Source organism: Gymnogyps californianus, chromosome 18, assembly GCF_018139145.2.
Source record: "Gymnogyps californianus isolate 813 chromosome 18, ASM1813914v2, whole genome shotgun sequence".
Classification (NCBI taxonomy): domain Eukaryota; kingdom Metazoa; phylum Chordata; class Aves; order Accipitriformes; family Cathartidae; genus Gymnogyps; species Gymnogyps californianus.
The window spans coordinates 9614224-9637358 of NC_059488.1; the positions used below are offsets into that span (position 1 = coordinate 9614224).

At 49.3% G+C, this 23135-nt stretch overlaps 1 protein-coding gene across 1 annotated transcript in view; it reads right to left on the reverse strand.

Annotated features, from left to right (window-relative positions):
* The window catches only part of GPSM1 (G protein signaling modulator 1), an 84939-nt gene that overhangs the window by 32165 nt on the left and 29639 nt on the right, over positions 1 to 23135 (reverse strand). Inside the window, exons 5-10 of the mRNA XM_050908170.1 lie at positions 21819 to 21942; positions 20521 to 20636; positions 20086 to 20241; positions 18241 to 18349; positions 15103 to 15229; positions 435 to 505 (exon numbers count right to left, since the gene is read on the reverse strand). Of these exons, the coding sequence (XP_050764127.1) occupies positions 435 to 505; positions 15103 to 15229; positions 18241 to 18349; positions 20086 to 20241; positions 20521 to 20636; positions 21819 to 21942 (703 nt within the window). The remainder of the gene's footprint in view (positions 1 to 434; positions 506 to 15102; positions 15230 to 18240; positions 18350 to 20085; positions 20242 to 20520; positions 20637 to 21818; positions 21943 to 23135) is intronic.

Sequence of the window (23135 nt, forward strand, 5' to 3'; positions counted from 1 at the left end):
GCAGTGAACCAGAGCAGAGGCAATCCTTAGAGCCCCTTAGAACAGAACCTTCTACCTCCTACAACGCACCATCTCCTGCTTCTGATCTCTCCTTCCCTACTTCTGCTGAATGCAGCACTCCGCTGGGCTAATAAGGCACTGAGATTTGCCACCAGCCACTAAAGGGGCTAAAATGCTAACGATTATCCTCTCAATAAAGGGCTGTTTTTTCAAAAAAGCATAGAAGTGGCTTTTCCAGCTTTCAGTTGTTAAGTGCCTTTTTAGTTAGACCAGCTGTTCCTCTCCTCCAAGCTCGCTAGAAACCCTCTTTGGTTAATCCCATTGACTCCAATGATATCTGCTAATTGCATGCTTCCCTGCAAATGAAGCCAGTCAACAAGCCATTACAGGTTCCTACTGATACTTAATCTTCGAGGCCAGACATCTTAGCTTACCTTTTCAGAAGGGAACTTCAGGAGGTCTAAGCTGTCCATGCTGTTCCTTTGGAGTCTCTTTGGCCTGGCTCCTGCAAAACAACGCACTCTCGCATCAGGAGGTGTCACTCACTGACAGCACTAATGTCACACAGATAAAATTCAAACTGTGGCAGACCCCCAGCTCCTGTTAACTACAAAGTCAAAAGGACAGGATGTTGCAGCTGTACCGTCCTTGAAATTCAAACGTGTTTTTTTTCTCTATTGTTTTGGGTCTTTTTCAAAACACTGTCACAGCACAGTCAGCAACAGCTAGGGCTGCGTGAAGCTTTTGCTATCGAACCAGTAGCCAGGTCACACTACGACCCTGATCTCCACTGAGGTCTCTGGAATTCAGGAGTTACAAACTCCACTCTAAACCACAGAAGTCATGGGACTGGCATTGAGAGAAATCATAACAAAAACACAGCTTAATACATCTGCTTTATCTTCGTGTTCTTAACTTAAAGAATGTATCTGGGATGCAGCTTTGAGCTTTTCTCTACAGTCAGAAGGGCTAGAAAACTAAGTGAAGGAGCAAGTATTTTCTATCGTAGGCCCAGCCTTAAGGGGAGGGAAACCTTGCCCTGAACCTGACAGAGAAATCAAAACTTGGCAGCATTCATGTTATTTATTTGAGATTTCATAAAATTCATTTTACTGTAGTATTTCAGCAATAACAGAGTGGGTGAAACACAGTTCAGCTCTGACTCCTGCTTTCCAGACTCTCTTTACCTCTACGTCTCCCTCCAACCTGCTTCCAGCTGCTATTACCTTGCTCACTAACAGCCAGGATTTACAAAATGGCCTGAGGATGCCTTCACCATGTCTGGGAAAACTTCTGCCCTCTCATCTTCCTGCTCCCCTTCCCTGATCTTTCCTGAAGGTTCAGTTTAGCTGAGCACCACATGACATCCCAACACCACCAAACAGGGCAGAAATGAAAGCTTTCGACTCAAGGTCCCATGACAACTTCCAAGCTTCAGGGGAAATCCTGGGGGAGGGTGAATGAATGCATGTGAATTGAAACCCACCTCCATGCTGAGCCCTGAGAACGGAAACCACTGAGCTTTGTGTGGTTCCTGCAACAGCAAACTCACCAAACCTAAAGATTCCCCAGTTTCCCACCACTACCTAACAGCACGGTTGCTTATGTTACAGCAGCCCCCACGGACCCTGTTCGAACCCAGGGTGCCACTGAGCTGCTCACTGGACAAACTTAACGAGAGAGAAGGCACAAAATTCATAAACCAATTCAAGACTGACTGTAAGCAGAATATGGTGATTAAATGGAAAAAGCCACCAGGTAGCAGGGATTCCTGCACTAACACACACCCAGCTCAGCCAGGGCTCCAGATGCGACCACAGTTGTATCTAAACTGCATCAACTCCAAAGACATCGCTGCTTTGAAAAGTTTAACCTCGCTCAGCTTCATGAGATACAAGACAAGCTCAGATCAGCTGGGACCTCACTAAGGGTCATGCACATACATTACATCTTAGATATGAATGACCTAAAGTTAATTTCACTGCCCCTCACTACCCTAAAGCAATTTACTTCTTGCAGCCATAAAGACTCAAATCAGCAAAATATTTCTGCATGTTTCTGCCTCTCTACTCCAAAAAGCACATTAGCACCAGCTTCATTTTAAGGTGACTTCATTACTAGGCTTTGAGTCCAGAAGGGACTGACATCAGGGTTGGTGAATAGGTGCAGAACAGATACTGATGCGAATACGCAGAGAGCAAGGAAAACATGTAACGATAAGCAGTCATCATTTCTACCAAACTCTACCCTCTTCCGCACTGCAAAGCCAGTTGCTCACTTGGCAGCAGCTCAGTAACAACAGGATTTGATCCCAGAAGGTCAGCAATTGCTGCTGACACCGGTGAGGGTTCAGACATGGGGCTGCTGTCCCTTTAGAGCAGGCAGGAAAAAAGGACTTTGCTGCCCTCAACAAAGCAGGCAGAACTCTTGATTTCACCATTTTTATTTCAGTCTTTGCTTATGTTTACTAAGATATCTTATCTAAGGTGTCTTATGTTTACTAACATGTCTTAAGCACCTCCTGCGAGCAGGTTGGGAAAGGCTCACGCTGTTGGATGCCAATGAAACGATATGGTTATTTGGTAGCTGAACACATCTATTATCACAGGCTAGATGTGCACTCAGCCACGAAGACAGCTGAAGCAACCAAGCCTGAGTGCTCTCCCACCATAAAATGGAGAGAGCTGCACCACTCTCGGTGGGTAGGCACAACCCACCGCCCTGCCAGAGACACCGGTTCACTCCATACAGGACTCCCCTTCCACGTGCTAAATGCCACCCAAGCTTACGCTCCCCCAGGGCATCAGTGATACCAGTTTTCAGCTGAGAGGATCCAGAGCTCTTAAACAAAGCTGACGTCCTGTGCCAGCTCAGTGGGAGACACAAGACACCCCACACCCAGCTCCCATCGCTCCACCACGCTCCCACCAGCAACCTGCGGGCATCAGCATGGAGGAGGTGGCTCTGCAGCGGCAGGGCGGCTGCTGCCGGCCCCAGGTCTCCTCCCACGCTGCCAAATGAGCGAAGGGCTTTTGGCTGCTGCCATGTCGGTCAGGCAGGAGCTCAGCGAGGGGAAGGCAGCGGCGGGTTGTGCCCAGTGGCTCCCAGTTACGCACGATGACTTTCTGGACGTTGCTGTAGCTGCTCACGGCTCTCAGCTTCCCTCAGAATAACCTATAGTCTTATTTGTGGAGCAACGAGGTGGGTCTGGAATAAAAGCCACCTACCAACACTTAATCAGATGGTACGTTTGGGTTTCAAAGCAATGCCCAAGAGGTGAGGCCAGCATCTGGAAGTGAGTGTGCGTCACGGCAGCTTTTAATGGCCACTTCCACGAAAGCAAGAAAGAAGCAAAGTGTGTCTGATTAGATAAACACACATCATTTCCAACAGTCTAAAGAGTCGTTAATTATACACCTCCATCCTCAGGTGCTTTTGTACATTTGCAATAGCATTAAACTGCTGGCCAGAAACCATTAATCTCTGATCTGAGAAAACCTGCCTTCCCCTTTGTTAATTTAATACACGTAGTCAGCTGAGACTACCCCAGCCATTAGGGCATGCAGAACAATTTGTCTTTTTCAGTTGTTTTGATGCTGGTGTTCCTCTTACCACGTGGATTTCACCATTCAGTTGAGCTAAGAGAGGAAGATAGGAGTTACAAACTCAACTTCAGAGCCATCCAACTCAGCTATTTTCTTCCAGAAGAAAACACAAGCAGCGCCGGGGCCAAATGCTGGCCTCGCAAAAGCCCATGGTTCTGCCATCCCCACTCACCGCGAGCTGTCCCGCAGGTGGAGCGAGCCGCACCATTAAAACAAGCAGCTAGAAGAGTTAAGAGACTACCTATCAGTCAGGGCTGTCGTAAACCAGATCAACACAGGCAGCAACTCCCACCGCGTGTGTGGGAGCTTCTCCCCTTTACTCCACAGCAGGCAGGCTCAGCAGCCTGCACATACTCATCTTCCAGGAGAGCAGAGACATTTCCATACTCACAAGCAGCACACGACAGAAGGAGTCCCATTAACTTTCTGTCTCCGACCAGGACATTCCCTCAGATGGCTCCAGACGTAACTTTCAGCCTCCTCCAAGTTATTCTTCCCAGAAATACCTGCAGCACCGCCTAATACTCAGCAACAGTTCAACTCTGCCTCCTTCTCCCCAGTGCTGATCAACAGCAGCAGCAGCAGCCGTGGATGCGAAAGACTGACCAGCTGAAAACCTGGGTCTGTTCCTCTGGAAGGTTTTTTCCTCTCTCTCTCCAGTATTTATTGGCATGTTTACTAAGCCTACTGCAGAGTAACGGAAAACCTCAGGGGCATTTCTAAATGCTTTCTCTGTCTTTAAGGTTTACTGAGGTCTCTAATAGAGCAAGTTGAAACCTTCTTGTGAACATCAGCTGAGCAACGCTACTGACTGGCTGTATTCATGCCTTGTTTTCCTGGAGCTCCTCGGATGTTGTTCTTTTCAGTGCTCAGGCTCAGGGTTGTTGTTTCTTTTTAAAATATTTTTTTTCAAAATCTCTTCCCCCCCACCCATGATCTCACCACCCCCATGAACCAAGGGTTTTTTTGGTTTTTTTTTTTTTACTTTTTGCTTTTGCAATTTGGTTCCTGAGGTGAGTGTAACGGTTTTCACATTCCTGTATTTTAAAACTCGATGAAGCAGTCACCTCCCTCCCTGGAAGGGAGCAATGGACTCCGGGGAGGGGAAAGTTTACTGCAACAGAGCAGAGGAGGATGCTTGTGTTCTTGCCTGCATGCATATGAGACAGCCTTGCTTCCCACTGCTCCCTCACATCCCCCCATCTCACAAATGCTCCCTGTTCTTCTGTCTTTGGGACACTAACCCAACATATGCGCATCAGATACCCATCTTTTTTCTACATCTCACACCCCCACCCTGCAGAGATGGGGATGGCCCCTCTGCACACCCTTGTGCTACCTGGGATGACGTGGATACAGGAACCTTTATCTACAATCTCTTCTTCACAGCCAGAAGTTTAGCAGTGCATGCTCCCTACCTTCCTTGGGCTTTTTAAGCTGATCGGTGTAGAACACCACTGGGCCCTGCATGTCTGATGGAGAGGCTAAACCAGAGTGCTGACATGGTGCATGCAGCAAGCACAGCGTCTTTCCCCTCGTTCTTCTCCTATCCCCTTGGTATCTGTCACTTGCTCCATACTGCCTGGAAGGGCAGGATCAATATGGTCTCCAGAGGGAAGAACTCTGTTCCTGTGCCATGGGGAGGCCCTCCAATAGGCAAGTCCTCAGTTTTCAGGGTGCAATGAGAGGATAAATGCTCACATAGCAAAAATTCTCTAGCAGTACCTTGCTACAGTGAGATATAGCCACAGAAAACACAAGGAAGTGTTTATCATAGGATGGTGATGGGGTCACCCCATGTAAATCTGCAGTAGGGCAAGGCAGGGTAGACAATGTGGGCAGAGTTTTGTTCCTCTATGGACAGTCTCCATATCCAACTGGCGCTCCTGAGATTTCAGAGTTGACAAGATCAAGCAGAACATGTGTAGCAGCGACTCAGGGAGCCCTGCCAGGAGCTCGCATCAAGTTGACATGTGCTTTGATAACTCCTAGGCTCTCCCCATCTCCAGCAGCTTGGAGAGCTGCCTACTCCATCCCTGTTTGAGACGAAGCAAAACACATCCCCCCCCCCCCGCCCCCCGCAGATCAAGCGACAGTTCTATTTGCAGGCCAGGAACACGCTGTATCGCTCTGGGGTGGCTGTACCAGAGGAAGCAGAATTAAACCTGACAGTGGACTCCACAGAAGACCAACATGGAAAGGTTCTATGGCCAACATTGTCCCCGCTCTGCCTCCAGTGCTCCTGGCTGAGCAGCACGCACAGCTCAGCTGTTACCCCACAGAGCACAAGCTTTGCACCCCAAAGAACACGACAAATCTTGGCATAAGCACTTGCTGTATTTTCATGAAAAGGTCATTTCTCTCTGTACCTGTATTAACCAAGATACTGATTTGTCTTTTGGGCGAGTTCTTCAAGCCCAGGACAGTGCCTCCCCACATTTGTACAGACCCCAGCATTTCAGAACCTTGATTTTGGCAGACAACTCTAAATATTATTCAATATGATTAAATTAGACCAGCCAGCCAGCCAGCTGGTTGTTTGGGGTGGAAAACTGGTCTGTAAACCCTACCAGGCTCAGAAGTGACAGTGGAGATATGGTCCAGAACCCGAATGCTCACAGAGCATCTTAAATCATACGCTACTGACATCTAATCAGGAAAGCTCTGTCAAGCTAGTGTAGTGCTCCATTATTACAGCAAGCTCTTCAAAGAGGAAAGCGAGGTGGGGGAAGCAAGCACAGCAGCAAGAAAAGAAAGGAGAAAAAAAAAAAAAGCACCCTCCGGTAGGACAAGCATCTCATTTAAGGCTTTAATTAGTCTTCAAACACATAACGGGTTCTGGCACTATAAATCCACTTGACCTCTATTATTCCTAGCACTTGCATGATCAATGCTGGTATTTGTTTTCCCAGTTGTTACTGGGATAGAACAACACTTTTCTCTAAATAGAGAAAGCAAATAATATCAGTTATTTGTGATGACTGTGCCATAAAATGCTGGCACCAAGCTGTTGTGTGTTGGTCCATCAGAAGGACCATCTGCTTACGCCCCAGTCCTTTAGACAGGACAGGACTAGGGGAATCCTGACAGCTCTGGCCCCTTCTGTGTCTGAGGATACGGCTAGATGGGCAAAACAACGTTCTTCTCCCTATCAGTTATTTGAGGGCTTTTCTGGCTGCACGGTCTAGACAAAAGCCAAGAGCAGGTATGGCCTGCAACAGAAAGGATAGTACACATGAAAATAAAGTCAACCCACAGCTAAGGGCCAGGGAAAGCTGTGGGGAGGTTGTTTTCAATGTGGTGTCACATCAGACTTCCTCAGGAACACTTTGGTCCCATGCAAGGCCCTCCATCCTCAGCTCTCCATTGTCAGAACTGGGAGCCAAAAGGACAGGAATGAAAGCTCTTCTGCTGGGAAGATCGGGCTCCAGCATGTTTGCTCTGACGTGCTGTATTCATTGGCACACAGACAGCACACAGCTGAGCAAATATCAACCTTCCAGACAGATCCTGAGCACTACAAAAACCTTCTCCAGAATAACAATTTTGCAGGTTTCTTCTCCGTGGCAAAACTGTTCCTTTAAAAAAAGTATATACAATGTGCAGTAATAAAGAGAAGTTACTTTTGAATCAAGATGCTCGTCTGCCTGATTTGGCAGAAGATGCTTTGCGTATGTGTCACCCGAGTTTCGCATCCTCCAGAATCCAGTCTGACAGCTGAACAACTGGCTGAAAATAACAGTGATATTGCACATCTACACGGCACCCAGGAGCCCCTTGACATTTGGCTGACTGCATTCAGGGTGAGCAGCTAGCACAGAGGCTTCTCACATGGGGAGAGGGAATAAGGAGACACTCTGGACCACATACCAGAAGAGCCTTCACATTCACGTGGAAGAGGTAAGACTCGGAGCAAAAGTCCTCCTTGGAGACAGAGACGGCATAAGGGAGTTACTTTCCCTCAGTGGGGGCAAAACCAGTGTAGCTCAGGAAAGCTGCAATCTTTGAGTACGAGGTGATCTTGCATCTTGTAGCCTTTACAAACTATCACTAACTGCCATGATGTTGGGCACATCTTTGATTCCAGTTTTCCCCCACACGTGCAGCAGGCATTAGCTTTTCTCTGAGCACGGTTGGAATAAGGCTTATTTGCAAATAAAGTGTTGGCAATTCAGGTCAAAGAATGAAGTATTTTGGTGTGTATTTGCAGGATCTAGAAAATGCAGAGCACCCAATCACGCAACACCTAACAGATAGTCAAATACAAGCCTTGGAGCTTGTGGGAAGCTTGGAGCCATGTCAGAGGAGGCCTCCTATAACCATAACCTCCCCCAGGCAATGGTCTGCTTAATAGATTAGCAGTTGTGGGGACAGGAGGATTTTCTGGGAGATAAACTGAACTGGGTGGAGCAGGCTTGGAGGAGGCATGTAACCTCAGGGCTAATTTAAGAACAGCCATGAAAGGCTTGGCAGGAACACCTGACTTTCTTCTAAGAGCAGCATTTTCTCTGCCAGTATATAGCAGAGCCTCATGACCTCCGATCTTCCAGTATCAGCTTGTGTTGAACAAGCAGAGATCAAAAAGAAACTCAGTTTGAGCTAGGAAGTGACACACAGTGATTAACACAGGCAACATTTCCAGCAGCTAGACAAGCCCAATTACGGCAGCTGTGTCCTAAACACTGACTCAGGGAGGGCACGGGAAAGAGCAACACACGTCAGAGCCTTGCAGTGATCAAAGACTAACAGTAAAATCCTCTAAAAAGAGGGGCAATATACTTGATCCCTCCTCCTGGATGCTGTTGTGAATCAGTCAGCAGCTTGCAGCAGCCTGCCTGGCGCTTTCCAGCTACTGGAACAAGGCTGGCCACACTGGACTTTGAATTCATGAGCTCTGTCTCTACAAGCTGCCAGGTCTCTTTGCTAAGCAAAGGTCTGTTGTCTGAGTGCTTGTCCCTGCCAGGCTAGGGGCCAGCCTTGCTGCTGAGTGAAGGAGTACGGTTCCTGAGGTCAGTCAAGAGATAATGGTGACTCATGCTGACGGTTTGGCCTTGCCTTACTCAGTGAAGTGCCAAAGCAGACCATGGCCATCCATCCAAAAAGCTTTAAAAGATTAAAAAGTAATTCTAGCTGGGTGAGAAAGAGAACTCTCTTCTCGGTCCCTTTCTTGCTCTGTGCTGCAAGAAAAAACAGTAAGCAGAGGCATCTTGCTCCTAATACTAATATTGTCCTGTTAGACAGAAGATCATCATAACCATAGGCATTTCCTACACATTGGCTACCAAAGGAAACTGTCTGTGGAAAGTGCATTCAGGAACCAGACAGCACACACCAGAGCTGGGATGGCTGCAGGAGCCTGGAACAGCAGCCAAAGGGAACTTCACAGGCTTCCCAGCTCAGAGCAGGAGTTTGTGTAAGGAACCGATAATTTCCAGAAAGTTACCTCCCCACAACAAGAGGTCCCTTGTTTTAATGGATGGCTTTGCCAAAAGCCACGTTGTACCTTCTCTGCCATAGGCTTCAAGAACTGGCCTCTTCCTCATCCTCCTTTCCAGCACTTGCAGTCTCCCCTGGCATCAAGATAAAACAAGCACCTGAGTTTCATTAGCACAGTGTCTTCTCCTCCAGTCCTGGAGCATTTCCTCTGCTGTGAGCAGAGAAATCTTGCTGTACTTTACATTGACGCTGGGAGGGAGGCTCGTGTGTAGAGCAAGATGAGAGAAGAACATTAAATACTTCTTAATGCTTTGAGAAGAATATTTTAAAACTTCATAAAGCCAATACTGGGGCAGTCTGAACTGAGTGCTAAATTACTCTGTTTAAATCCAAATGACTCAGAGGTTCATCCCCCCCATCAGTGCTGTTGGAATGATTTAACAGCTGTAACAGCAGACGTTACTTAGATTTAGAAAAAACTCATTATGAAGATAATGAAGAGGCATCCTTTAGAAGTCCTAAATCTTCACCCAAGAAGCCCCCCATGCAAGCAGCACTCCTGTCCTTCTGGCCCTGCTCCCTTAAGCATCACCGCAAGGACCACCACAGACTCAGGCCTTTTTGGACACCTTCCTGCAGGTGCCTTACTGGGAGGCACGTGGGAACATTTGCGCTAGCACTCCTCTGAGCTCGGAGGCTAAGGCTCCACTGAGCATCTGTTGGAGCACAATAAAGCAACAAGACCACCTTGCGTTCTGCCTTCCACTTGGCCAAAAGCTACTCTGCTTCAGTCAACAACCTCATCCACCAAAACCCTGCATAAGCAGGTACAATTAACCAGCACAGCCTCGGGTTTTCATTTTCAGAATGAAAAAAGGCTGAGCTGCAACCCATCTGCTCTTGGGAAAAATCAAATATAGTTGAGGATACTCAACATTAAGCAATTTCAATTGCTATGCTTACTCTGACCAGTAAGAACAGGACAGGTTCCATGCTGAAGCTGTTAGCGATGCAACCCCTGTACTTCTCTGCTGAGTGGAAGGCAAATGCTACCTAGACACTGAAATCACAGCCTCAGTGAGCAGGGCTGTCCCACTGTCAGAAAGATGCTGGTCTCAGAGGGCCACATCTCTCGGCTGTCACCCAGCACAGTCCTTTGCAGGAGGGTTGAGCAAACCACGGAGAAGGAACATCCCTGTCCCTGGGCAGCATCCCAGCCCGAGGCACAGGCTGGCATGGGTTAGCAGCACTGCCGCCTCCCTGCTTTGCGTCAATAGAGGGCTGGTCAATCTAACATATTTCAGCAGCCCTAAACACTTCTTAGATACTTCAAAGATATTTAAAGCAAACAAACAAACAAAAACAAACAGGCTGGGAAACATAAAAGCAGATTTCTTCTATCCCTGTCTAATTGATCCAAGGGTTCAAAGATTCCTGTGAAGAAGGCAAGCTCAAAACTGCATTGAGGATGCAAAGACCCACATTCAAAGCCGCACAGAGCTGATCACTGCTCAGGAAGGAGTGGGATTTCATGCCCACCCAGGCTCAGCTGCCCACTGCACCCCTTGAGAATACAACCTGAAGCACGGCTGCCTCTCACGCAGGGATGAGCAGTACCCAGCACGCAGGCTCCTGAACACCAAACAAGCGGAGTAGCCTTGTGCCTACCCTTTTTCAGCAGAAGACGTGCAGAGAGCAGGGGAAGTCAGGCTCACGGCTGAGTCCTTTCCTGCCCTCAGAGCTTGTTGAACACAGCTGGGAAGCAGTGTCTGCGTACTGCAAACAGCACAGAAACCATGCCAGGAACCAGCTTACAATGCTCTGAAAGCATCTACATGCCAACGCCTTCTGGAACACCTGCATCCCTCCCCACCTACACCCAGCTGCCAGGAGAGGTGTTGCTCAGTGTCTCCTAACACTACCACTGCCATCAGAGATGACGACTGAGGCTGACGTGCTGCTGACAGCAAAAGAAAAGCAGCCCAGAGTCAGTTTTCACTTTGGAGAGGCACTGAGGCTGGCCTGGGCTGCTCTCTGCCTTCTGTCCAGCACCTCAACCCCGTTGGTGGTGGGTGATCCCCTTCTCTGCGCTCCCCTCCCAGCTGGCAGGCTGCCCTGGCCGGTGCCAGCCTCCAGAGGGGAGAGCTGGCAAGGAGAAATTGAAGAGGGGAACGCTGCAAGGCAGCACTCTGTTTAGTGTACACTGGAGATCTGAGTTACCCACCCAGGGACAGCCCAGGCAGGCACTGCCACCAGGCTCGGTCTAGGAAGGGCTCAGCTCAGTGCTCCTGATTCACTGCTACCCGCAGAGCACTACGCACAGCCGACTCCTTGCTGAGCAGATGCTGAAGCCTCAGCTCAAAGCAACTGATCTGGAAAAGGGCAGCCAGCGAGGGTGGCACAGGCAGCCAGCGCTCCCACCCCATGTCCAGCAGCGGTGCTGAGGGCAGAGCGGGCTGTTTGCAGCCTGGGACATCTCCCAGCACCAGGCAGCGCTGCTTCTTGTTCACGGTTGCCTTCACCCCTACAAAACAACTCCCTTATAGCCACAGCAAGTTCCCTTACTTCTCTCCAAAGGCAAAAGCCTACCACTACTCAATTCTTAACTTGCGGTGTGTGAAAGAGGGCATGACCGTTTTTCAGGGCCACATTTTTGGTTGTTTGGAGAAACAGACAAAACCTCTGTTTATTTGCTTCATGTTTTAGCTACTCTCTAGCTTCTTTCAGTTTGTTGCTTTAAGCTCTCTGTGTTTGCATTTCTTGACGAGGTCGTTGCTTTCACAAGACTTTTGCAGCACTGCCCCACTTCCCTGGCCTCCAGCTTTGTCTTCTGACATCCAATTGCTCTCAGAATTTTAATTAAAATCACAAAGAGCTCAGCAAGAGGAGCCAAAACAGCAGAGGAAAACATCAGACATTCCTTCCGCCCCCAGGCCCCCGGCAGAGGACAATGCCCAAGACGTTGAAGCAAAAGTAACCTGTGAAGGACATCATAGTCTGATGGTCTGGCTCAGGGTTTCTCAGCCAACAGTACAGATTTTCCCAGAACTCAAGTTTGCTATGAAACTTTATTGTACCCGCTTGATGAAATTAATGTGGTTTAAAACATGCCTGCCTTAGATGATTTTAGCATCCTTATGAATATGCAGCCATTTTATAACCTTAAGCAGGGAAAAGAATCTGAAGGGAAAAAAACCTGAAAGCTCTCCTCACCACGAGATTTGTTGACATCAAAAGGCACGGCTGGTTCAGAAGTCAACTTGAATCTTAACTCTCTCACCTGCTTCCTATTACAGAAACAGATGTTCCTCTTGCTGTAAATTGCTGCTATTAATAATATAAATAATTACGCTTTTCTAATCATTTAATAGGTGCACAGGAGGTACCAAAATTCCTGGCAGCCATTAAATAAATCTCCCTTCTTTTCAAGGGCTCAGAGACACATTGGTGGCCTCTCTTACCCTCCACTGAAGTTCAGAATAAGAGAGCTGAAGCCAGAATAAAAGCTAAGGAGATATTAAGGGAGCCAGGCTCCTCTCCACAGGCTGTCCTGCAGACCCATCCTCTCTCCAAATCTCTATGCAACAGGGACAGTACCTTTCCCACGTGAGATGCATGTGTATGAGCACGCACATGGCTAAGCACTGCAATGCTCACACTCCCTTTCTCCAGCAAGATGCTGCTGCACAGCCCCAGCCCATGAAACATAGGGGCAGCTGATTTTTACCTCCCCAGCAGGTTCCCAGGACCCAGCGAGGGGCAGAGTCCCCCACGTCCCACTGACCGGGGAAGCCCTGCTCTGCAAGGGAACCTGCCCCGGGCCCTGTGGTCCCTCCCTCTCCCACACTGCAAGCCCCAGTCATTTGCTGGTTTTCCTCCAGAGAACACTTTGTCCTGCTGACAACAGCCCCAGCCTTGGGAATGTGAGCACCACAGATTACCGAGGTCACTGCAACCTCCAGCGAACACTGCCTCTGACTACAGCCTCTCAGCCCCTCTTCCCACCCTCCAGCAATCACACACACAGATCGGCATGGCTCTGGCTCTGTCAGATGAGAGAAAAAACACTACTGGCTCCAGATGTTAACACAGCACAGGCACATCTGGATCAGCGGAGGGCAGTGAAGCAGCCCACGGGCCACACGCTGGCTCTGCCTTGCCCTGCCTCACCTTCAGAGTTAAGCCCAGTGACTGACCAGCCTTGCCACATGCCTTAAGCAAAAATTCCAACCCTTCAGTGCTACGCGGTCTCCGAGTCTCATGCTATGAGACGTGGTCGGCGGGGCTGTGCTAGGGAGGCGGTGAGGCTGCGTCACCACTCATGTGGGGGACACTGCCACACACCAGGCTCAGCTCTCCCCAAGAAGGGCTCTGCTCGGACCAGGACCCTCCCTGACCCCCAAGGTACACTGTCCTGCCTGCAGCGGGACACCAGACCAGTCCATAGCAGGTTGCATTCAAGCCCAGATTCAATTGGGAGTGTGTTATGAGAGCAGAGAACCCCTTGCTCTATTTTTTCAATTATTTCCAGCTAAGAAAATGCTGTGCACTCCTGGTTGCGCAATATGGTCAGAGCTGCAGAGCCCCTCTCCCAGATAAATCTGGCCCGACCCCTTCCGCTGCAGCTCTTCCACACAATATGCTCACACATCCAGTCAAACGTGTCTCAGCATGCAGTGCTCTCATGCCCATGCAGTCCTTGGCACTGCCCTCCTCCTGCACCCCTCCATTCCCCAGCCTGAGGGACCTGGAACCCCATCAGCTCGTTTCCTCCACGCTTCACTCTGTCCCAGGAGCAGCAGCAACATCCAGGTTAGTTTCCTGTTCCCCTTTCAGAGCAAAATAATTTGCCAAAAGGAAGCCCCTAACGAGAGGCCAGGAATGAACAGAAGGCCCTAGCTAATAGGTTTCCCAGCAGTTATAAAGATGGACCTGACGTGCAAAGGGAGGCTGGGGCAGCCATTGCAGCCTTTGAGGAAACAGCTCAGCTCCAGTGCAGCTCCTGATGGGGCACGGCAGGGCACGCTGGCTCCCTTGCCCACAGCTCGACTTCTCAGGAAAAGCTTTAGCACTGACGTAGCAGGCTACGCCTTCAAGATCAATACAGAGAGCAAAGACGCACAGACAGCCTTTCTCCCTCCCAGAACACCGTGCCTCAACCCGAGCATCATCTTCTCTACGTCAGTTCTACCAACAGGAAAGAGAACATACCGCCTGAGAAAACGCATTTGCGCTAACAAGGTCATATTTAATCCGTCGGCACCTCCCGGGATGCAGTTTCGTCTGTGTGAATTAATAAATCTGTCCACAGGAACAGAGCAACCAGTTGGAAGTGCCCCATGCCAGGCACCCACAAATGTCTGCAGTGGGCAGTTCCAGGACAGGCAGACGGTCCCCGAGCTGGGGACACACGTCAGGCTGGCAGGCTGACAGCGCGCTGTGGCGAGGACTCAGCTGTGCTCTCCGGCTCCCCGGGGAGCGGAGGCAGAACGACCCAGGGCCCAGTGCGGAAAGTAAAGCCATCTTGTCTGCTGTGACCAAGTCTTGCCGCATCTTTGTTTCCAAGTTGGGCATCACTGCAGGTGTTCCAGGGGTGAGACAGCACCCAGCGTGCTGACGCTCACAACTTGCCTTCAGTCCATGCTGTAGGCTTGTTCCTCGGGTGCTAATCAGAACCAGAGCAGCCAAAAATCCCTGCCAGTCACCTTTTGAAAGCTTGCTTTATCAGTCAAATCAGTTAAAAGGGCCCTGCAGAGCTTTAAAAGAGACAAAAGCTGATTTGCTGCCTGGCTAGTGGAATTTCATTCCCAATGCAGATTAATTCCATTAACTCATTCTGTGCCCTTTTTGGGGCAGATCCTTCCCTGCCCTTCCAGCTTATGGAAATCACAGAGCAAACACACTGCAGTCTCCTTTCTGATAAAGGCACTCGATAGCCTCATCTTGCTCTGGCATTTGTATTTCCTCCCACATTGCCCACCTGCAAACACCTCCTCTCCCCACGCTCCATACCACGTCTTTCATAAGGCCCTTCAGTGCCAGCAAAAGCCCAGAAACTCACCTTGTGCTTCATAGCCAGAGTAGTGATGAGCGGCACCCATGTCCTCATCCCCAGGGCCCAAGCCGAGGGCTGACTTGAGCTGGGCCATGTTCACCTGGGCTGTCAGCTCACCGTTCCGGTCCCCGATCTACAGGGTGAAAACCAACAGGGCAGGAGGTTAAAAGGCAACACGCTCTAAGCAAACAGCCCCTAGCAAAGGGTCTGCCAGTCCCATATCAAAGCAAACACACAGCCAGCCAAAAGAGAGCTTGGAGACACCCTGAGAGACCATACAGCCCAGTTTTCAACACCAAAGCAACTCTCCAAAACTATTCCTCAGTGATAATTTGGGAGAGGGTCCCTGCATGCTGTGCACCAGCTGCACCTCAAGACGTGGTTCTGTGGAGTTTGGTACCAGGAACTGAGGGGGAACAGCTCACCCACTGCTACAGAACTGGGACAGAGGTAAACGTGCACGTCTGGTCCGTCCTGTAGCCACGTATAGCTTGGCAGGGAGCCCTGAAACTCTCAGCCCCGTTCCTCAAGTATCTCCATAGTTACTGAGCACCAGACAGCCACACTACTATCAGCCACGTGGGCAGTGTCACACTCAGGGCTTGGATGCTCCAAAAGCCCTTCCTTCCTGGCTCAGATCCACATAGCTTTGAGTTGTTCCTAGTGATCTACCCACACAAGACTCCAAAATCTTTTGGAGTCCAAATTTTTCCAAATTCCCATCTCTCACTGGCCTGAGGCCAAGGAAGCCGATGTTACGTGTTCAGGAAGAGATCTGTCCAACAGCTCCTGCTACTTAAAATGGGGAGTCATAGGACGTGCTGCTGAACCTTCCTCAAAGTTTAGCCAAACAAGAAAATTACTGTGCTGCACATCACCAGTGAACACAGAGATATCACTCAGCAAGAGCCTCTAATCTTCAGAGGAACAGCAGCTTCTGTTACAGAGGAAGACCTTGGCTGTTCCCTTGGAGAGGCCTGACTCCCTATTAAATGCCTTGCAACAGCTCTTTTGTGGTCCTTCAAGATAGACTGCAGTGTGAGCCACCCTAGAACAAAATCATAAATCCCCACATTATTTATCACGAAGCCCCAAGCACTAGTAAAGGGAGGCAGATCAAACGGCTTATCATCAGGCATACATCCCCTGCCAGTTACAAGCGATTTGCTGTTGACATCATCTCCAGAGAAATTACTATGTCCCGATTAGGTCTCGCAGTCCTTGATGCTCTGTTAAATGCTTCCCTGACTTCCACTCATTCCAGATCATCTCCAAGGCGCTATTAGCGCCAGAGGAACACACTGGCAGGACAACGATCCTAGGCAGGACTTACCACACACACCATAGCAGAGCCCTGCTTTCTGCCCTCAGCTCAGATGTCTCGGTTTCCCAGGAGCCCCCCGCCACACGCAGGGATGGGAAAGGTATTCCAGAGCAGTGTCTGAGAGCTAGGGCAGCTTCCAAGGTTTTTTAGGTACACATCCTTCACTCCAGCTGTTTCAGAGGAAATTTTTCAGTAACCTCTGATCACCCTGCAGCAGCTTCCAATGTGCTGCATCCAAGATTTCATTTGGATTCAAACGTCTCCTTTGGATTTTTGTTGGAGAAGAAGGGGAAGAAGGGTGATGGGAAGTGAGTTACAAACATCAGTGTGCAAAGGTTTAACTTCACTAGGTTTCTCCTGGGCAAAATGGTGGTGCTTGCCACAACAGCACAAGCAGCTCACTTGGTTCCCAAGGCTAAAAATAAAACATCAGCTTTATAACAGAATCACTACCTCCTCACAAATGGACAGTCTCTGCACTGCTCCATAATTAATGATGCGGGGGAGTTTATCAGCGACCTGCCATGAGTAACCTACTCCTGACATGCCCTGTAATCCCAGCCATCACCCCAGAATGAGAACACTGTGAACGCCCACCCCATTGGGTTTCCCCTCCACCCCTAGAAGCTACCAGGACCACTACCGCTCCCGTCCTCCCATCACCCCTCATCTGCCCTGCACATTGACGAGCTGCCATCTGGCTCGGAGTAATCAGCCCCGCGCTGCAACAGTTCTAGCAGACTAAAGCTGGAAAAGTTAATTTGTCCTAAAATGTATAGGGCCAAAGAACAGTATTTCTTCTGCGTGTCTGATGAGTATAATTAAATACATAATTAGGCTGGTATGTCGCCCTACCCCAAGATTTAGCCAACCTAATAGACAGGCAGGAGAACACACAAAGCACTTACATATGGTGATTTCAATTAGTGCTTCAATAGGGCAATTTCTTCATCTGTGGAAGACTAAAGAGGCCACGGCCGATTTCCTCATAACACGCTGGAAAGAGCAAACAATGGAATCCCTGCTTTCTGTACTTCTGAGCCACCTAAAAATGCCATATGTTCTTGCACCAGGAAAGCTGCAGCTAGCTGGGTAAGCACATCTGTGAAAACCGGAGTAGCTGCACGCATGAAACCCCAAATGGTACGGCAGCAGTACAGGGCTAGCTTCAGGCTGTGCTCATCCAGCGTCAGCAATCAATTGCGTTAGGCCAATGCTAGGGTTTACCACCTCACAGCTGGGACCCCCTGCCAGCTCCACTGAGAGGAAATAACTTGTCACACGTACACTCTGTTGCAGTGCAAAATACAGCAGGTTTAGAGCACCCAGTCACCAGGTAGAAGCTGGCCTTGTTTACTCCAGATACTTAACTTGCCAGCAGATCGAGCCAGACCACAGCTAGAATCACGAGGTCCATCTCAGTCAGAATCTCACAGCCTTGTGCTCAGGAAAGGCGGGTCTTACTAACAGACTGGACACCAAGAGTTCCTTCACACCAGCTGGGTGCACAACGCCTCAGCCAGCAGACTGGACAACTAGTCCCCAGGCCCTTTCTCACCTAGAAATATCAGTTAAGAGCAATGTACAGCAAATGTATTAGCTGTAATTAAGGGGAAGGCTGGGAGCCTCCCATAAAAAGAATATTTTCCAGCCAAGCTCTCGGTTCCAAAAGACACCACTGAAACAGCACATAGACAAGGGCTTTCCAGAGCAGTCATAGCAAGAGAAGAACTACATTCATATAACTTACTGGCATAAAAAAAAGTCTTCCTCTTAACAGGGAGGACTGATTCCCTCTGATCTGAACCAGCTTCTCTTACCTCTTGGGAGATTTCAAGATGTTTCCTTGCAAAGTGCAAAGCTTGCTCATGGCTCCCCAGGGAGACATAGGCATTTCCGAGACTCCAGCAGGCTCTTCCTTCTCCCACCCTGCAAAACAGGAAACTGTCAACCACAGAAATGCTGGGCAAAACCCAGTAGCACAGCAGCCCTTTCAGGGCCTCCTTCGTGAGAGCACCGACAGCCAGGCCTCCTAGCTATGCTTTCACCTACAGAAAGGTTCTGCAAAGGAAAATGAAATGCACTGTACATCTTAAACTCTTCTTGTGCTGAGGGTCAGTAATATCAGGGGATGAGCAATAGCCTCAGAAATGGACCTGCACCCACAGTGTAACAAGGGCCTTGAATGGTGTAGCTTCGTTTGTGAGCACCAGCCTGAGAGAAGAAGCCAGAGCTGCTGTCCAGCTTCTACCTCGCACAGCAAGGCTTCCTCTCCAGAGATGCACAATGCATCAAGAGGGCATGTAACATCCAGCCCTTTTGTTCAACAACAGCCCAGAGCTAGATTAACAAGAATATGGCAAGGAGGAAATATTGCGGGCATGCAACGTTCTCCTGCTAAATACCAGCACCGTGTCACCCGGGATGCATGCACAAACTGAAACTGCATGCAACAGCCAAGCAAACATTGACCTATTTTCACAAGGCCTCCAGGGCGCTGCTTCTTGTTTTCAGAAGCCAGAGAAAGCAGGTGAATGTGAAACCTGCCCCGGGCAGCCCTCACCCCCAGCCCCAGCCAGACACCCAGGTGCCTTGGAGCAGGTTTCGGCACCTGTTTGCACAAGCAGGCAGAGACCTACCGCTCCTCAGCGCCTGCTCAGCTCTGCAAACGAGCAGATGTGGGGGGTGATGGGATAAAAAAAGCACATGGGGGCGCAGGGGGAGGTTCAGCATGACTGCAACTCCCTTTTCAGAGGTTTGGGCGGGTTGATCAGCATTTAAACATTTTTCTTGTCACCCTGTTCAATACCTTCTGCTCATAGGGTGTGTTCCCAGAAATGCAGGAGCCCACAGGCCTGCACCCCCACAGCATGATTCACCCTTGGGTGGGATTATACCTTCTCTGAGCAGATACTGCCCGGGTAGTGCCACACATCTCCCATTCTAATGTCTCTGCTCCATCTAGTGGAGGACACCCAGCTTCCCAGGAGCCATCAGCAGTAACGCTGAACAAGGTGGCTGCAAAGTCACTTCAGCTGCAAGGCAGCTCGTGGATCATAGAGAGAGTATCCAGGAGGAAGGAACCAACCTCTCAAAAAAAAAACATTAAAAAAAAATAAAAAATGAGGCCAAGCCTCCTAAAGAAGGAATGAGGCCAAGAAGCAAAATGTATCATCTCCACATGCTCTATGTAACATCATTTGTTTCTACATGGAAGTTTCCAGCATCATATCAGAGCAACAGGACAGAGTGGCACGTATGTATGGCCTAACCACACAGTTTCTAAGGAAGACAGAATTTTTGTGAACTTGAGGGGGCTTTAGAGGGGCCCTTCTGGGATAAAACAGCAGCAGCCACATAGCAAAGCACTGAATACAATGCATTTTCTTGAAGCACCTCTTATTAGAAATCTCACTCAGCCCACGCAGACATAGCATTAAGGGCACAATCTCCAGGTTTGAATGACATGACAAAGGTGTCAATCATGTTATGTTTTTGACAGATGACTGGACTAAGGCCTGGGTTCCAAGAGGTTTCTAAAGACTTTCAAGAATACATGTCACTGCTGTTTAACCCCAGCAGCAGAGAACAAGAAGTCAACAGGGAAGGGTCAGTGCTCTGAATGCACCAGAGCAGAGACACCATCTCCTGAGGCAGTCCTTTACCTGTCTCCCAGCTCCTGGGCTATCACCAGGTGTTTGAGATGGTACTCGATTGCTCTTTCATAGTCTTGAAGCAGCGTGTATGTGTTTCCAAGACTGTAGCAAGCCTGGGCTTCTACTGCTTGGTCTTTGAGTTGTCTGGAGAGCTGGAGTGTTTTCCTGCATGGAACAGGTGGGAATGAAGAGACCTGGTCACTGCAGGGCACCTCTGCGAGGCGACAGGCAAGTCACCACTTTGGTGTGCGCTGCGTTGAAGCTGATGCCTGTAACACACTGCAGGCTCTCAGGTGGCTGTGTTACTCGCCACTGCTGAGCACCACACATGCAATTGGCCTCCAGGTCCCTTGTCACATCCCCCTGAGCCTACGAATTCACTGCAATAGGTCAAGATTTCCGGGGAACATGTGCCCTGACTCTGCCTTAGCCCCTGGCACTTACTTGTAGTACTCAGCAGAGATGTCAAACCTCCCAAGGAAGATGTGCGCATTGCCCAGGTTGCTGTACGCTCTCCGCTCGGCTGCCTTGTCCCCAAACTCCTTAGCAATAGCAAGGCGCTGCAGCAGACACAGATTAGTGAGAATACAGGCTGGCCATTGCCAGGTTTCTGTTACACAGCAACTTTTCTGGGAGATTAATTTCTTAGTTTGCAAAGCTCCCACCCAGCAAGGTAGTGGTGCACATGCCTATCAGGGCTGGATGAAGCAGGAAATCTCTCCCTCTTTTGCAATTCAGGATCAGGAAGGGCCTTTGGAAAAGCGGGAGTAATGTCACATCCTCCTCTAACTCCTACTCCAGCCTGGTCAGTACACATCTCTTTAGCTAAAGTGCAAAAGGAGTTACGCACATACTTCAACAGCTGAATAAAGAGGCAAATGGAGAGCTGTAGGTCAGGCTGTGAAGGGATGTGGTTGATCAACAAACTAATGTGCAGGCTGTGGCACAGAACAAACACGCACATGCGTGCACTCCATCTCACCGTCTGCACTGCAGCTGCTCCCCAGACCTCTGCCCCTGCCTGCACCTCAGTCCTGCCTCTCCTCTCACGTCCCCCGGCTCCCCATGCTTCCCCACCTCTCACCCTCCACTTTGCCATACCTGCTCCTGGTCCCAAATACTGCACAGTTTTCCTGCCCCTTTTCAAGCCCCTTTTCCCAAAGCACTGCTGGCTGCTGTCCTCCAGCATTTAAAAATCAGAAGAGCTGTGACAAGGCTGACTTTCCAAGGCACTGAGTACCTTCCACTGCAAGGAAACTGATTATACTCTGAACTAGAAGCTGAATTGCATTTGAATTGGGGCAGGGATGGTGTCATCTCACCCCTCTGTAAAGCTTTACAGAAAGTTATTATGTTCTACAAGCAACATTTATTCCTGATCAACAGCTCTTTCAGCAGCTTAATTAAATTCATGGCTTGCATTTATTAAAATCTAAACTGATACAAATTAAGAGCAGAAAAGCCTTGCTAGGCCTAGCTGCAATTTGCCCTTAGATATCTCCTTTGGTTTCCAAGCCAACAGCACCCTTCCCTCAAACCACTCGTTAGGTGCTGATGGGGACTGGAGTACGATGTTGCTCAGCATGAGCTAGTGCAACAGGGGCAGCCCCTGAGGTACACACAGGAGGGAGAAAAACAGCTGGAGGAAAATATCTCCCTGTACTTCCCGGGCTGCAGTGAGAAGAAAGGCTGCTCCCAACAGCCAGTCTCAGCCCCATGAAGAAGGCACAGCAGTTTCCTACCTCCTTGTGGAAGGCTATAGCTTCACTGAAGTTGCCCAGTAAGTACTGGGTGTTGCCGAGGTTGCCATAAGCACGGCCCTGCGCAGCTCTGTCCCCCAGCTCCTTCACCAGGGACAGGTTCCTCCTGAAAGAAATCAGAGCAGTACATCTGGTGAGACACAGCGAAGAAACCTGCACTGTAAAGAAAGAAGAGCTAACCCTGGAGAAGGCCTTTCCCCTCCCCAGCTGCCTGTCCTGTGCACGGTCACCCCTCGGCAGGTGAAAGTCTGGTGATCTATGCTAGCTGCAGCTCCGGGAGCTCGTGCAGATCCAGTGGTGTAAGTCCCTGCTGTGCTCTCAGCCTCATGCAATCTGCAGCTTGTACAGGAACTGCACAAGTGCTCACACACCGATGGTCTGATAGGATCCCACATTAAATAAGAAACGGCCACCTCACTGTACAGGGGAGAACCAGGAGCACAGGAGAAAGGAGATTACCTACAGCAGGACAGGGACAAACCTGGAGAGAGGGGCAAGATCCATAGTCCCATGCCAGGGCTCTGCTCATAGAGCTTCCCAGCATTTCTTTACCTTGTTTTCTCCCCCTTTACACATACAGCACACATAGGGAAGCTTAGAGCTCCCAGCTGGCACAAATTTACCCACTGGCTATGCTACATGCACCATTTTTTGGAAGAAGAATAGTGAGCTATACATAGGCACTATCACATCCTCAGATACGAGAAGATGGATATAAGATCTTGTCACTCTCTTCATTTAAAAAGGCTACTTAAAAAACCCTGCATTATTGAAGCAAAACTCTGAAGAACGAAGAGAAAAACATTATCCCAAAAGTCTGGTGACAACCTTCCTGTGTGGAAGGGTGATCTTTGAAACTATTTAGGAAAGGAAAGGATGTTACAACCAAGATAAACTACAGATCCATAAGAAGGACAACCGGGACTTCAAGTGAAAGCCTCTTCCCTTGGGTGAAGGAGAGTCTCTGTTCGTGGCCCCAGCGATGGAAACACACAGGGATCCTTCTCGCCAAGGCCAGCAGAGAGCAGCAGGGGCTACAGGAGCTAACAGTTTAGCTTGCAAATACAGCTCTGAGAAGGAGCAGACCATTGAACTTAATTGCATGATCGTACTTCAAACTACAGTGAGTTTTACCAAGGCAACGCCAGGATGAATTTTAGCTCTGATTTTATAAAAGCTTGCAGTCCCTCTCTCACTTTCCTTGAGATTAATTTGCCATCGTAACTTGGCATCTCAGGGGAATATTCCTAATTCATTACATCATGCGAAATCTCATTCAGTGGCCTGATTTTCAACAAT